Source organism: Anabrus simplex, chromosome 2, assembly GCF_040414725.1.
Source record: "Anabrus simplex isolate iqAnaSimp1 chromosome 2, ASM4041472v1, whole genome shotgun sequence".
NCBI lineage: Eukaryota > Metazoa > Arthropoda > Insecta > Orthoptera > Tettigoniidae > Anabrus > Anabrus simplex.
The window spans coordinates 992,971,856-992,989,361 of record NC_090266.1 but is presented as its reverse complement, the minus strand read 5'-3'; the positions used below and the strand labels follow the sequence as shown (position 1 = coordinate 992,989,361).

General features: G+C 43.1%; 1 protein-coding gene across 2 annotated transcripts in view; it reads left to right on the top strand.

Moving 5' to 3' along the window:
- Positions 1-17,506, top strand: part of LOC136863237 (fibronectin type III domain-containing protein 5) — an 862,231-nt gene that overhangs the window by 739,125 nt on the left and 105,600 nt on the right. Inside the window, exon 7 of one of the 2 annotated variants that reach the window (XM_067139621.2) lies at positions 16,748-16,855. The exons of the other annotated variant lie outside the window; for it this stretch is intronic. Within the exon in view, the coding sequence (XP_066995722.2) occupies positions 16,748-16,855 (108 nt within the window). The remainder of the gene's footprint in view (positions 1-16,747; positions 16,856-17,506) is intronic. 2 annotated transcript variants of the gene reach the window in all.

Below are 17,506 nucleotides of genomic sequence, written 5' to 3'. Positions count from 1 at the left end.
TGTGAACAGTTGAAGGAAAAAAAAATCGTGAGGACAGATGGTACACAGTTTCATCACTTTCTCTGATTTGGGTGGCTTTCATCACAGGCGGTGTCATTCTATGTCGAAGGTATACAATAAATGGTGCCTCGTTATGACAAATGCCTTAATGATGGTGGTGACTATGTGGTGAAGTAGTTTAAGGTGAAAAAAACTAAGAAAGTAAAATGTATTCAAAATAATGTTGTGAAGAGAAATGTCGGTACTTACTAAAAAAAAACGCGCCTCCTGTATCTCAAAGTACCAACATTCTTAATGAACAGACACAATCCATATCACATGCATTGTATGACCACATATTACAAAACTGCCTTTAGAACCGAAATATTGGTAACGGGCACTTGACATCAAGTGTTCCTGTCCTGAGAATCAGTCGCCGATGATGGATGAATATAGTCGGTTGAAAGTAATCCAACGAAATAACTTGTTTACTATTTGAACTGTAGTGAAGTCGTTGTCTTTCGTTATTAAGACAGTGGCATTAAGCGTATTCACGTCCGTTCTTAACAGGGCTACTAAACGAATTCTACACTTGAAATAAGAAGAGAGAGAAGTAGTCCTACACCTCTCACTGAGGTGTACTGTATTTATCCTGGGGAGATTAAACCGTATAGTCAACAAATGCACAGAAGATAAAGGCAGCCCCACCTTCCAGCCCGAGGCCCCAGCTTCGATTCCCGGTCAGTCTAGGGATTTTAATTCTGGACTGAGGGCTAGAACGGAGTTCACTCAGCCTCGTAAGATAATCTAAGGCGCTGCCTGATAAGAGAGTCAGGGGACTTGGTTAATAAAGCCAAGCAGTAGGCTTAGGATGGCGTCACGTTAACCACGTGGCTGGATAGCAGTCGGCTTGGTGTTCCAAGGCTCTAACAGGCTCAACTGTCCGTCTCCAGCATCACCTAGAATTAATTAAGAACTCGGATTTGTTGCTATGGGTGAACGGTGAACTGGTCTAGTGGAAAGCTTCAGATTTAAATGGTTTTAGGTCATAGAGTGGAAACCGTAATAAACTTGTACATCTAATACAAGCTATAGATACTTTAAAACATGAACTGGTCAGCATTAGTAAAACTAAATTATTCCCAAAGTCGTTAGGTATGAACTTGACTTGATTGACATGTGACAAGAATATCAAGAGCAATGAAATAATATATTTTATTTCTGGTGGATTTACATCACACCGACACAGACAGGTCTTATCGCGACGATGGGATAGGAAAGATCTAGGACTTGGAAGGAAGCGGTAGTGGCCTGGTGTGAAAATGAGAAACCACGGAAAACCATCTTCAGGGCTGCCGACAGTGGGATTCGAACCCACTATCTCCAGGAGAAATAATATTTAGAAAGAATTCTGCGAAGAAACCACACTCCAGACCACACCTCTATTAATACCAATAACATGTGTATGTGACAATGTCAAACATCAAGAACCAGGTTAAATTACAGTACGTTGAATGAAAGATATATCAACGATACGGAGGGTGTGTACTCTTTCCTATCCGCTACTTCATCTTCCGTGGTATTAGGTAACGTTTCCATGTCTACTTAAGAGGCTGGATATCTCAGCACTAAACTATATTAAGACTAATGACATTCTTGGCATAGGCGTATGTCAAACCCAGAGGCCTCCTTGCCGGCAGTCTATCACTGTACTTGGTATAGTCGAAAGTTGGCCTACTAGATAACTCATTTTAGGTTACGTTATATAGAGTATTACTCAATATCAGGTGCTGCTTAGCCGAAGCAATAAAGGAGTGCTCGGTTCTCGTGAAAGGATGTGTGTTTGATTCCCCGCTATGAAGTAGAAAAATTTGGGAACAAGATTTCCAGTTCTGGAGAGGCGCATGGCCTTTGTGGATCACTCAGTCTACACCAAAAATAAGTTCCAGATTAATTTATGGGGCGCAAAGTTGGCCGAGCAGACAGCTGAACAATCTGCCCCCCTTAGTACCCGACGTTACGGATACTGGAAGCCCTTACTATCCATTCCTCCAAGGGCTTTCATGGCCTGTATGGAGATGAAAAATGTAATATAAGTGAAGAAATATATTCCGTATTGAAAACGCGTTTCTAACATCCCTGCCACGTCTATCAGTCTTGAATGACACTAGGGTGCCCGAAATTTTGCCACAAAGAGGATTCATTAACAAACCAGTAAATCTACTGACACGAGAATGTTGCATTTAAGCTATTCTAAGTGCCAATCGACTGCGTTAGTCACCCCTATTTAAATTTGTCCTGCTGATTTTATTTATCTGTCCTTCAAATATACATTAACCTATTTTTTTAATAATTCGTCCTCAGTTCAACTGACACACTGCATATCATTATTTAATGTAGCATCTCTGAAAGGTATATAAGTGACTACAAGAGTGACCTCTGCTTGAACTGCATGCTATGTTAATATTTTCTTTTAAAAGAAATATTTTTCAGAAAGGACAAAACCGAAAGGAATTTGATCTAAGTTATCAACTTTATGTAATATAATTATATTATTGTATGTTACTACCCCTATAGATTTCAAACTAGAGATTCAACACATCTTCACAGTAAGTTCTAGAGGAAAATCATGCATGACCGGATGTATGGTAAACATACGTTTGAACGTGAGGCCTATATTGCATAGTGAAATTAAATGTAAGAAACACAGTACTCTTAGGTTGTATCGTAAGCTTGCACAAATTTATTTTTACTCTTTCAGATAATTTCCCATGCATGAATATGTATGTTTATAGAATTGCTGTAATCTTTATGTATCAAGGTTACGGAAAATCCATTTTCATCACAAGAATGAGGAGTACAATTTATTTTCCTTCTTATATAACTGTAAAATTGTTTCTTCAACCTTCAGGGATCCACATTTAATATTAATTTAACAAAAATATAGTCAATCTACAATTAAATATGTAAGTACAGAATTCTGAGTAAAAATAGCCAAATCGACAGCATTGAGTCACAGTGTACTCTTTATATGAACTGTGGTATGTAACTCTAAAAATAGATAATATGAAACATTCAGTATATGCCGAGAAGTGGAATAATTTACAAATACATATAGCGTACTCACTTGCTAAAACAGAAAAACCAGTGAAATCTTAGTGTAATGTTTGAATATGCATTTGTAGATATTTATCAACATCATTAATTAACTGATCCCTGAATGCTGATAAAATGGACATATGGATTAATATTAGAGTAAATACAAATACATAAGAAAAAAGCCAATAATTTAAGGGAAACACCACGTGCATAAATTAAGAAGATACTATTTCTCTCTTCCGTAATAAGTGGGTCATTCAAATTTAAAACTAATAGTGTAAATATTTGCATGAAATTAGGAAATGCATAATGTTTCCATGAGTCCCATAACCAGCTTGGCTTCCTTCTATTGAAATGTTCAAGAGTTAAATGATATCATTGCCTAGAAAAATCAACAAGGTTGCTAACCGATATTAACTGAAAGTATGATATACATAACTAATTCCTTATTTGCAGAAAAATTCCGATCTTTTTTTTGCAGCAATTAATGTTTTTCTAACATTATCAATAATTTCATTGTTTATAACATTCAACCTTTACTACAAAAAATTCTTCAAGGCTGCTTTACCATCTTCCTCCGGTTCGTTTTGAATTCCGCCTTCAGTTTTAAGATAATTTGAGGTTCAGGAGCTGTCCTCGCAGAAAGCCTCGACACTAATCTGAAATCATTCTTTATTCAGTTTTAATGGCCCAAATAAATTACTTTTTATTCCTAGTGGCAATTATGTTCCAAGAAATTATTAATAGGTGTGCTCTCTGAATCCTTGCAGTAATCAGAATATCAGTTATCACACTTCAGTTTTATATTTTGACAGCTGAATATCTATCAATTAACTCGTATCATCTCATTCTGATAGTGAGGTAAGAGATTCAGAATGAACTTGGTAAACTTGGTTAAATACAATAATCCACGAATAGAATCAGATGTAACTGCGATGACCTGTTGGCCAAGTGCCGCAAATTTCAAGGAGAAAATTTACTTTTTGACTAATTGAGGGCTCTGCATTACACCCCAGTAAGGTCAAACGTACTACTCATCAGTCAGACTGCGAAGTAGAATTCCTGTTCAAGTGTAGGATTTCTTTTAACGAATCTCTATTCTTGATGGAAACCAGGCAAGGTGTCAGGTTAATAGACGCGTAATCTGTAGTGTCCAATAATAACTATAGGTAGGGTTTCATATAATTCTATTCAAAGCGGTTGAAATGTCGAAAATTTAAAATGTGCTCATTGCACTTTAATATCTAGGAGATAAAAATGTTGACACCATAAAGAAAGTGATAAACGAGTATTCGGGCTCCAAAGTTATAGTGATAGCCTATACCACCTGCTTTCAAAATGAGACGCTGATTGCTCAGCAGTACAGAATATCAATGGAAGAAAATCACAACAGTTCAATTAAACAGTAACTTGTTTTCACTCAACAATCCAGTGCTAAAACAAGCCAGAACTTTCTTGATACGACAATACACTTTCGAAGTGGAGTGGTGATTTCAGTTTAAAATAATATCCCTTCGTTATCGTAAAACTGACTTGGAGCTTATATTCAAAGACAGCCTTACTGCGATCACCATTCATGCGAAAGTCATGAATTGTTCACAGTATATAACTTACCAGTTTTAATACTACAAGTGTGAATGCACTGAGAGCACTTTGCCAACACCATGGTAGGATCGCGGATGTGAACTGTGTCGCATATTGTGGATTTGGTTCTGTTTTGCGGCCAACCCCAGTGGAAGGGTTTATTCGCTATTGCGTATTTCTGATGTGGTTGGTAGGGTGATGTGTTATGCGTACATGAAGAGGAATGTACTTAGATAAACACCCCCTCCCTGAGACAGAGAAATTAACCAGGTGCAGTCAAAATCCCTCATCTGACCGGAAAGCGAACCCGGGACACTCTGAATCGAAGTTTTTGATGCTGACCGTTCGTCTGAGGAGCCAGATAGCTAGGTAATTCATATATAACCACGAAATGTAATGGAAATCACCATAGACATCGTGATGACATGCTTAGGATATCAACAGAAATATTATTTATTACTTTTAAGTTAAGTATTATATTACAGTGATATGTAATTCACGAGTTTCACATAAAATAAAGTCTACTTATTCACGAAAATAAGTCAACGTATATGAAATAAGAACATATTTACTGTGGAATATGTATGAATTGTCGAGTAACGTAGATGTTTCATTTCAGTCTTGAGTATGATTTATGCCTTGATCAATTTTACAGCACAAATAATTAGGAGAGAATCCTAATTTCGGTCAATTATACCGTGATCATACGTTACTTTCGCTAGGTTTTGATTTCCTGAATGATGAAATTAATCACAATATTTTTAATATCGGTTAACAAACCTTGTATCTCTATACCCTGAGAGTCATACCCCACGGCTTTAATATGTTCAGCACCATAAAGATGAAGAAATTGGTAACATTTGGCTGCATGTTCTAGACATATGAACGGATTCCGGGTGATCAAACAGACATCGTACCGCAGCGCTAGGCGGCAGACAGGGGCGGAGATAATTGTTGGTGAGACATGATCCTAAATAAATCCTATGAGACGCTTAGTTTGTACTGCTTCTGTAGCAAAGTATTTAGATTGCCTTCGCGGCCACCTGTTATACCAGCTGCAGTACTGCAGCACTGAGTACACCAAACTATACTCCACCTCTTCTTGTTTGTTAACGTAAAGTACATCACAAACTAAGAATCTTTTCGTTAGATACGAGGAGGACTAGTGCAGCAATGAAATTAATTCTAAGCCAAGCGTGTCGCCCGGGAATAATCAAAAAATGAAGTACCGTACAGTGGCTCACAGAACACGAAAATGAGTCTTCCGGATATAAAATTAAACACATCAGTGGATAAATGGTTGTTGCGTATAGAAATTATGACTACATAATTAGAAGTGAACTTAATAAATAATGAAATTACCTTGGTTAATGTCCAAATGTCATCACACCTCTAATTATTTCGGTTGAGGAATAATAATAATAATAATAATAATAATAATAATAATAATAATAATAATAATAATAATAAAGTAGAATTGCAAGTATGATAAAAAAATCTTTATTCTTTTTGCAAGTTGCTTTAAGTTGAACCGACACGGATAGGTCTTATGGCGACGATGGGACAGGAAATGGCTAGGAATGGGAAGGAAGCGACCGTGGCCTTAATTAAGGTACAGCCGCAGCATTCGCCTGGTGTGAAAATGGGAAACCACGGCAAACCATTTGCAGGTCTGCCCACAGTGGGGTTCTAAGCCACTGTCTCCCGGATGCAAGCTCACAGCTACGCGCCCCTAACCGCGCGGCCGACTCGCTCGGAATTTTCATTTAAAATGATACCTCTGTTCCATTTATAAATTATCTGTACTTATAAATTAGAGTCCTCGTCAGGTTCATGTATGACCTAATCTCGAAATTCTCTGAACGGATTCGGTTTCCACCGTGGTATGGAGCATTTATCTCGAGAACCACCAAACGGATGAGGTTTCTACTGTGGTGTGGAGCATTTATCTCGAGAACCGCCAAACGGATGAGGTTTCTACTGTGGTATGGAGCATTTATCTCGAGAACCGCCAAACGGATGAGATTTCTACTGTGGTGTGGAGCATTTATCTCGAGAACCGCCAAACGGATGAGGTTTGTACCGTAGTATGGCGCATTTGTCTCGAGAACCATCAAACGGATGAGGTTTCTACCGTAGTATGGCGCATTTGTCTCGAGAACCACCAAACGGATGAGGTTTCTACTGTGGTGTGGAGCATTTATCTCAAGAACCACCAAACGGATGAGGTTTGTACCGTAGTATGGCGCATTTGTCTCGAGAACCACCAAACGAATGAGGTTTCTACCGTAGTATGGCGCATTTGTCTCGAGAACCACCAAACGGATGAGGTTTCTACTGTGGTGTGGAGCATTTATCTCAAGAACCACCAAACGGATGAGGTTTGTACCGTAGTATGGCGCATTTGTCTCGAGAACCACCAAACGGATGAGGTTTCTACTGTGGTGTGGAGCATTTATCTCAAGAACCACCAAACGGATGAGGTTTGTACCGTAGTATGGCGCATTTATCTCGAGAACCACCAAACGGAAGAGAGTTTACCGTGGTATGGAGCATTTGTCTCGACAACCACCAAACGGATGAGAGTTTACCGTGGTATGGAGCATTTATCTCGAGAACCACCAAACGGATGAGATTTACCGTGGTATGGAGCATTTATCTCGAGAACCACCAAACGGATGAGATTTACCGTGGTATGGAGCATTTATCTCGAGAACCACCAAACGGATGACATTTACCGTGGTATGGAGCATTTATCTCGAGAACCACCAAACGGATGAGATTTACCGTGGTATGGAGCATTTATCTCGAGAACCACCAAACGGATGAGATTTACCGTGGTATGGAGCATTTATCTCGAGAACCACCAAACGGATGAGATTTACCGTGGTATGGAGCATTTATCTCGAGAACCACCAAACGGATGAGATTTACCGTGGTATGGAGCATTTATCTCGAGAACCACCAAACGGATGAGATTTACCGTGGTATGGAGCATTTATCTCGAGAACCACCAAACGGATGAGATTTACCGTGGTATGGAGCATTTATCTCGAGAACCACCAAACGGATGAGATTTACCGTGGTATGGAGCATTTATCTCGAGAACCACCAAACGGATGAGATTTACCGTGGTATGGAGCATTTATCTCGAGAACCACCAAACGGATGAGAGTTTACCGTGGTATGGAGCATTTATCTCGAGAACCACCAAACGGATGAGATTTTACCGTCGTATTTATAGAGATAGTTTTAGGTGCATGAAACATACATCTACTGTACGGCAAAAGGCAGACGTGCAGTGGCAATTTTAGTGAAAGAAATCAAAGAAGAAATTACTATCTGAGCACTTTCCTGGCTTAAGCTGCCTATACTGTCAACGATAGACCGCAAGTACGTGTGAATGATTTGCTGAGGGTAAAAATCTCTACATAAAAGTTTGAGCCAGTAAGGACCCGTCTGTAAAAGGTAGCTCTCAATAAGCGTGTTCATGTTACAGCTTGCAATAAAAATCAACCTTAAAATTAGAAACCATATTTTAAGATTAAATTTCCTCGCCGCAAGTTGGGGGCTTCATTCATCCCATCCCTGACCTGGTCATTGACCTTTACCAATACAATTTAGAGATCTATCGGCTGTGGAAATAGTGAAGATATATACAATAACTCTAAGATGAAGAAAATGAAAATTCACAGTCTGTTTCTAGTCATTTGACTGGGTCAGGAATAGAATGAATAAAGCCCCCTCTAGCGGCGAGGATAGGAATTGTGCCGGCTGCCGAAGCCTGTCGCACTCCTCTGGGGTATTGATTAATTGCTGAGAGATGAAATGATATTGGAGAGCGTTGCTGGAATGAAAGATGATACGGGAAACCAGAGCACCGGAGGAAAACTTGCTCCACCTCCGTTTTGTCCAGTAAAAATCTCACATGGAGTGACCGGGATTTGAACCACGGAACCCACCATTGAGAAACCGCAGCGCTGCCGCCTGAGCCACGGAGGCTCGTCTAAAGAGTAGAGTCAGTATTCTTTATATTTTGTACCCTTTCCTACACGTTTGCAAGTGCCTTAAACAGGATCTTTAACTTACACACAATTGTTTCTAATAAACACCGTTATAGGACTTATATACAACACTACGAATTAATTTAACATCATAATACATTACTGATAGGTACATATTCATAAATGGCCGCCTCTGTGGTGTAGTGGTTAGCGTGATTAGCTGCCACCCCCGGAGGTCCGGGTTCGATTCCCGGCTCTGCCACGAAATTTGAAAAGTGGTACGAGGGCTGGAACGGGGTCCACTCAGCCTCGGGAGGTCAACTGAGTAGAGGTGGGTTCGATTCCCACCTCAGCCATCCTCGAAGTGGTTTTCCGTGGTTTACCACTTCACCTCCAGGCGAATGCCGGGATGGTACCTAACTTATGGCCACGGCCGCTTCCTTCCCTCATCCTTGCCTATCCCTTACAATCTTCCCATCCCCCTACAAGGCCCCTGTTCACCATAGCAGGTGAGGCCGCCTGGGCGAGGTACTGGTCATACTCCCCAGTTGTATCCTCCAACCAAGAGTCTGAAGCTCCAGGACACTGCCCTTGAGGCGGTAGAGGTGGGATCCCTCGCTGAGTCCGAGGGAAAAACCGAACCTGGAGGGTAAACAGATGATGATGATGATGATGACATATTCATAAATGCGTAATGGCGCCCGAAACATTGCATCTTGATTTATAGGACGGGGCGATAAAATGGGCCTGGTGTGAAAATGTGAGACCAAGCAAAAACAATTCTCAGAGCTGCCGACAATGGGACTCGAACCCACTATCTCCCGACAGCAAGCTCACAGCTTCGCGCCCCTAAGCACACGGCCAAATCGCTCGCTATACGTAGGCTATTCCGGTAACTTGTATGTATGAGAGATTGATATTTAAATTTCAACGATGAAATTTGATTTACCCTGAAAGTGTGACGTACATTTCATACAGTGTGCATATATGAGCATTTCGAGTCGTTAACCAAAAGGATGGATGTATCTCTAATATCCATCATCACCTATCATAGATACACTAGGCCTCACCAAAAAGACTAGAAAAATAACGAGTGAGGTAGTTAATAGAGAATAATAGGCTTCTCATTTCTGCTGCTCACCTGTGGGTAACGTTTGACAGTGCTTAGAATGTTGTCGGCTGCTGAAGTTTGCCATAGCCATGATGAGAGGTGAATCGGAATGTAGTATAGATTGTTTTATATACTTAAAAGGAAACATTGTGCGCCTCTGTGGTGTCGTGGTTAGTGTGATTACCTGCCACCCGGAGGTCCGGGTCAACTGATTAGGGGTGGGTTCGATTCCCACCTCAGCCATCCTGGAATAGGTTTTCCGTGGTTTCCCACTTCTCCTCCAGGCAAAGGCCGGTATAGTACCTAACTTAAGGCCGCGGCCGCTTCCTTCCCTCTTCCTTGTTTATCCCTTCCAATTATCCCATCCCCCGCCAAGGTCCCTGTTCAGCATAGCAGGTGAGGCCACCTGGGCGAGGTACTGGTCATCCTCCACAGATGTATCCCCAGACCCAACGTCTCACGCTCCAGGACACTGACCTTGAGGCGGTAGAGGTGGGATCCCTCGCTGAGACCGAGGGAAAAGCTAACCCTGGAGGGTAAGCAGATTGAGAAGAAGGAAAAGAAACATTAGTAAATTCAAATAAACGTTGTTGTGTTTCTAAAGGGGCCTAACATCTAGGTCATCGGCCCAATCCAAACACACGTGGCTGATGATCTCGATACTTGACCCTTTAAACCAACAGTCATCACCATCATTATCACCAAACGAACTGCGCAGTAAAGTACAGAAGCTTGACATCTGCTGTGAGTTCGGTTCCCTAAAGTGAGGATGCCGCCTCTGTGGTGTAGTGGTTAGTGTGATTAGCTGCCACCCCCGGAGGCCCGGGTTCGATTCCCGGCTCTGCCACGAAATTTGAAAAGTGGTCTGAGGGCTGGAACGGGATCCACTCAGCCTCGGGAGGTCAACTGAGTAGAGATGGGTTCGATTCCCACCTCAGCCATCCTGGAAGTGGTTTTCCGTGGTTTCCCACTTCTCCTCCAGGCAAATGCCGGGATGGTACATAACTTAAGGCCACGGCCGCTTCCTTCCCTCTTCCTTGTCTATCCCTCCCAATCTTCCCATCCCCCACCAAGGCCCCTGTTCAGTATAGCAGGTGAGGCCGCCTGGGCGAGGTACTGATCATTCTCCCCAGTTGTATCCCACGATCCGATGTCTGAAGCTCCAGGACACTGCCCTTGAGGCGGTAGAGGTGGGATCCCTCGCTAAGTCCGAGGGAAAAGCCAACCCTGGACAATAAACAGATTAAGAAAGAAAGAAAGTGAGGATGTACCTGTACAATTTCCTCCAACATATCTGGCCGTCCAAGTTGATTCAAACATGAGACCGCTACTAAAGTTGAAAAGGGGACGAAAATAATGTAACATTTGAAGCAAGTACTCCGTCCAGTAAATCTCATATCTGTTAGCTCAGAATAAATTAAACGACCTTCTACGAGATTTGAAACTGGAACAGGAATCTATTTATGCATTATAATGAATACTGTTTCCTTCGGAGCAGCCATGGATAGTTTTAAGATTTCGATTCTAAAGAAAATTATTGCTTTTATTTTTATCATCATCATCATCTGTTTACCCTCCAGGTTCGGCTTTTCCCTCGAACTCAGCGAGGGATCCCACCTCTACCGCCTCAAGGGCAGTGTCCTGGAGCTTCAGACTCTTGGTCGGGGGATACAACTGAGGAGTATGACCAGTACCTCGCCCAGGCGGCCTCACCTGCTATGCTGAACAGGGGCCTTGTGGAGGGATGGGAAGATTGGTATGGGAAAGGCAAGGAAGAGGGAAGGAAGCGGCCGTAGCCTTACGTTAGGTACCATCCCGGCATTTGCCTGGAGGAGAAGTGGGAAACCACGGAAAACCACTTCCAGGATGGCTGAGGTGGGAATCGAACCCACCTCTACTCAGTTGACCTCCCGAGGCTGAGTGGACCCCGTTCCAGCCCTCGTACCACTTGTCAAATTTCGTGGCAGAGCCGGGAATCGAACCCGGACCTCCGGGGGTGGCAGCTAATCACGCTAACCACTACACCACAGAGGCGGACGCTTTTATTTTTATATTATGTGTTTTGGGTGCCCACGACCATGAACGTAAAACAGTGTGAAGGTTGCTCATTGACATTTGAGAAAATAATTTGAAGACCGTCCGCCTCTGTCGGGGGATACAACTGGGGAGTATGACCAGTACCTCGCCCAGGCGGCCTCACCTGCTATGCTGAACAGGGGCCTTGTGGAGGGATGGGAAGATTGGAAGGGATAGGCAAGGAAGAGGGAAGGAAGCGGCCGTGGCCTTAAGTTAGGTACCATCCCGGCATTTGCCTGGAGGAGAAGTGGGAAACCACGGAAAACCACTTCCAGGATGGCTGAGGAGGGAATCGAACCCACCTCTACTCAGTTGACATCCCGAGGCTGAGTGGACCCCGTTCCAGCCCTCGTACCACTTTTCAAATTTCGTGGCAGAGCCGGGAATCGAACCCGGACCTCCGGGGGTGGCAGCTAATCACGCTAACCACTACACCACAGAGGCGGACGATTAGAAATCACTACATAATTAATGGGTCTGCAGTTAGGCCACGACAAATTTGTTTATTGTTGAAATGGGACAACCAGGAGAAAAGACATAATTATATAAATAAGAAAGGACCAAATCTTGAATCATTTCCAAAAAATATAAAATACAGTACAAAAATATTTTTCGTTCTTCACTAAACATCTCCTAGGGACTGCCTGGCCGAGGCGGTAAAGGCGTGCTCGGTCCGCCCGGAAGGACGTGGGTTCGAATCGCCGTCAGGAAGTCGTAAAATTTAAGAAACGAGATTTCCACTTCCGGAGGCCCTGAGGATCACTCATCCTACACCAAAAATGAGTACCAGGTTAATTCCTGGGGGCAAAGGCGGCCGGCCGTAGAGCTAACCACGCTACCCCATCACGTGCCGAGGTTAACAATGGTGGAAGGCTTTACCTTCCACTCCTAGAAGGGCCTTCATGGCCTGTACGGAGGTGACTTTGCTTTGCTTTGTTTTACTAAACATCTCCTTCTTCTTCATCTGTTTACCCTCCAGGTTCGGTTTTCCCTCGGACTCAGCGAGGGATCCCACCTCTACCGCCTCAAGGGTAGTATCCTGGAGCTTCAGACTATGGGTTGGGGATACAACTGGGGAGGATGACCAGTAACTCGCCCAGGTGGCCTCACCAGCTATGCTAAACAGGGGCCTTGCGGGGGAATGGGAGGATTGGAAGGGATAGACCAGGAAGAGGGAAGGAAGCGGCCGTGGCCTTAAGTTAGGTACCATCCCGGCATTTGCCTGGAGGAGAAGTGGAAAACCTCGGAAAACCACTCCCAGCATAGCTGAGGTGAGAATCGAACACACCTCTACTCAGTTGACCTCCCGAGGCTGAGTGGACCCCGTTCCAGCCCTTGTACCACTTTTCAAATTTCATGACGGAGTCGGGAATCGAACCTGGGCCTCCGAGGGTGGCAGCTAATCACACTAACCACTACACCACAGAGGCGGACCTTCACGAAACATCTTTACCATAATTCTTACATTTAGGTCTCATGCAAAGCAAAATCATCTCTGAACAAGCCACGACGGACCTAGAGGAGTGTAATGTAAGTTATTTCGCTATCGGTAAACTCATCACTTAGTGGTTATAGGGTTTTCAAAAGTTTCAAAACATTGAACGGAAAATTGAGGTGGGTTTCATTAGTCTATGTGGAGGGAACTTTTACATGTGCAATTGGTGATAAAATCACGGATAAAAGATTTGGTCACGCCCCCATCACGAATGTTGCTTGGAAATGGAAAATTCTAACATCTAGTGAGCTAAATTCAACAACTGTGCAGAGGTCATTCAAAATTATTTACAGCTAGTTTATCTTCTTCTTCTTTTCCTACCGCTTTCCCCACACCTGTGGGGTCGCGGGTACGAACTGCGTCGCACATGTGGATTTGGCTATGTTTTATGGTCGGATGCCCTTCCTGACGCCAACCCTATATGGAAGGATGTAAGCACCATTGCGTGTTTCTGTGGTACTTGGTAGTGTGGTATGTTGTCTGAATATGATGAGGAAAGTGTTGGGACGGACACATACACCCAGTCTCCGAGGCAGAAGAATTGAAATGTCGTATGGCTTTTAGTGCCGGGATATCCCAGGACGGGTTCGGCTCGCCAGGTGCAGGTCTTTCTATTTGACGCCCGTAGGCGACCTACGTGTCGTGATGAGGATGAAATGAGGATGACGAGAACACGTACACCCAGCCCCCGTGCCATTGGAATTAACCAATAAAGGTTAAAATCCCCGACCCGGCCGGGAATCGAACCCGGGACCCTCTGAACCGAAGGCCAGTAGGCTGACCGTTCAGCCAACGAGTCGGACGGCAGAAGAATTAATCAGAAGCGATTGAAATCCCCGACCCAGCCGGGAATCGAACCCGGGACCCTCTAAACCGAAGGCCAGTACGCTGACCATTCAGCCAACGAGTCGGACATTCACAGCTATTTTCTATGTAACCATAAATATGCATCCTATCGTGGAATTTTTTGTGAACTCTTGAAGTCATTCAGAGATATAGGGTGTACATACCCCCCTTTAAAAATGTAGTCTATTTCATGAAATCTAACCCACATTTCTTTCCATACAATCTTGATACAGTCAGTGGTACGAGGAATGTATCTACTAAAGCTCTGGCATGGAAAGGATTTACCAAGGCTGGTGCAGTGCACAAATTTTAGCTTGCTCATTTGATTGCATGCTTCTTATTAATCTCTAACTCAAGAAAGATGTTCCAGATACTAAAATCGGAACGAAATTAGCAACTATTTTAATAAAGTATGACGATTAGGGCCAAGAACATATCTAGGTATACACACGTATTTACATTCAACACACATCGAATATGTGATTGATGGAATAAACTAGATATATATTTGAATTCATTGTGAAACTTTCTATTATTATGAAGCACATTTCCATGTGTGTCTTAATACTCTTGTTCCCCTGAGTTACACCACACCCGTAGATAATGGATTAACTGGAGTTGCTATGGTGTCAGTGGTGACGTAGATCTGTCCTTCGCCGGTATCAGCGCCTCTACCTCTCTACCTCACTAAGTTTCGGTAGATGTCTTCAGGTAATTTCAAACATTCCTCCTGCAACATGGCGAATAGTTCTTTGGCAGTTTTGGGACGAACTGGTCTGGCTATCAAAGTGCGTTGTAACTCATCCCAGATACATTCAATTGGGTTTAGATCACGCCAGTAATTCGATTTCATTCACTCCCATTCCGAGAAACTACTCGGTTATGGCCTTCACTTTATGAGCGGATGAATTATGTTGAGAAGAAAATTGTTGCCAGAGTGTGGGTATCGTAGTATTGTCCAGTGTTGTCTAATGGGCTTCGGCATACACGTTTCGAAGAATTAAAGCCAGTGGACTAAGAGCAAACCACGAAAAACAGGCCCATGCCATAATGCATTCTCCACCAAATTTCACAACGGGAACAGTGCACTTCGGTAAGTGACGCTCATCAGGCATTCCGGTCCTCTAACGTGCATCGGATTACCACTACGTGTAGCGTGATTCGTCACTCCACATAATGCTCTTCCATTGTTCTAGAGTCCAAAGGCGACGTCATTTGACCACGGCAATCAGCGGTGACCGTTTAGTTTAGTGATCCTTTGTTTATGATTTCAACACACGTCGAAGAAATCGACTGTCCGTATAAGTTAATTCCTTTGCATCCCTGGTCGAAGTGGGGATTTTGTAAATCGCTGGCGTTTCCATTTCATCACTATATCACTCATAGATGAACATGGTATCTCAACCTTGCCAGAAATAGCACTAATGGAATTACCGAACCGGTGGGTACTGATAATCATGCCCCTTTCAGCCCCACTAAGCTGTCGTCGTACGTCCATTTCGCTTGTAAAAATTCTTACCGAGCGCTCACGGGATGGTTCAGTGACATAAGGGACAGATCATTTTCCTATCAGAGGATGTTCGGCCATTAATGTCAAATAAGCTTATTATTATTTTAGGCGAAATCTATTCCGAACAGGTGCAGTTATACTTCTTTTTTTTTTGCTAGTTGTTTTACGTCGCACCGACACAGATAGGTCTTACGGCGACGATGGGACAGGAAAGGGCTAGGAGTGGGAAGGATCACGAGAAGGAAGGAACCAGCGAAGCTGTCTTTGCGTTTTGTGTTATTGATATTGCTTGAAATTGTTACAATATGTATGGAACAATCAGTGGGTTAGGATCCATTTTTAAAGAACGTAAAATAAATATGGTCCGATTACAAAGATAGGTCTGAAACACTGAATCTATATTACTTAACATGTGCACGTTCTTATCAATGTAATTAACTGTAACGGCATGTTCAACTTTATTTAATAGTTTTCAGCATTAATTAAACAATTAACTTTCTTAGTTACTATACGTATTGATCCCGTCTAGCAATCACGAGGCATGAGGATCCACAGCGGTGGACCGGTCGTGAGTCCAATGCTTGAAACAGGGATAGGAGATGTCATGGATTTGCCAAAGTAACACAAATAACTAAAATAAAATGTGGATTGACAAACCAAATGTATCAACTATGAAACGTAAAGGAAAATCTATGTTGGAAAAAGAAATCAACGTTAGCAAACAACATGACTCAGACTCCTGATGATCAAAAAATTAATGTAAATCAATTCTGATAAGTCCTTTTGTTGTTGCTATTTACAATGGTTTTAAATTCTCATGAACAATGAATTTATTTACACTCATTTATAATGTTGCCGTTAATGATTCTTATCTCAGTAAAAACAGTCCTTTTTTTTCAAATACACTGCCTGGCAGAAACGTTAAACACCCTGAAGTTGTGGTTGAAAGTGAATAAAACTACATAATATGCTGAAAGACCATGTGCCTGTACTGAACTGATTAAAATATGAGATGACAAAGATAAGGCCGTTACCACTTACAGGTGGAATGTTGGCGCCAGGACAGTAGGGTGTCGCACTCCCCCTGGCCGCAATGCATGCCCTTATGCGGTTCGGAATGGTGTCAAGCAGCCTTTGGATCCTTTCCTGAGGTAAGTTCGTCCACAGTTGTTGCAGCTGTCCCTCCAGATTCCGCTGATTGGTACTGGGACGAAGTCCCCTTCCAATGTCATCCTATACGTGTTCAATGATGGAGAGATCCGGGAAACTTGCTGGCCACGGGAGGACCCCAACATGTTCTAGACAGTCCATAGACATACGTGTTGTGTGTGGACGTGCATTATCTTGTTGGAACTCTGTCCCAGGGTCCTGTGGTATAAGGGGTAGGACGTGGGGATGCATAATATCTGTGACGTATCGCTGTGCCGCCGAAGACTGCCGAAGCGGTATTAGAGGTGACCTGAACGCATATCCTATGGCTCCCCACACCATGATGCGAGGGATTACGCCTGTGTGTCTTTCCACAATATGGGCAGGATAAGCCCTCTGATCTCGACGCCGTCAAATCCGCACACGATTGTCATCGGAGGTTATGGAGAAGCGGGGATCATCACTGAATATGATGCGACGCCAGTCGTCCTCTGACCATGCCTCGCGGGCAACGCACCACTCCAAACGCAGGCGTTGGTGTTCTGGTGTCAGTGGCAACCGATGCATGGGGCGGTAGGACTCCAATCTGGCGGATGCGAGTCGTCGAGACACTGTGCGGGAACTGCCAGGATGTTGTCGAGTCTCTAGTACAT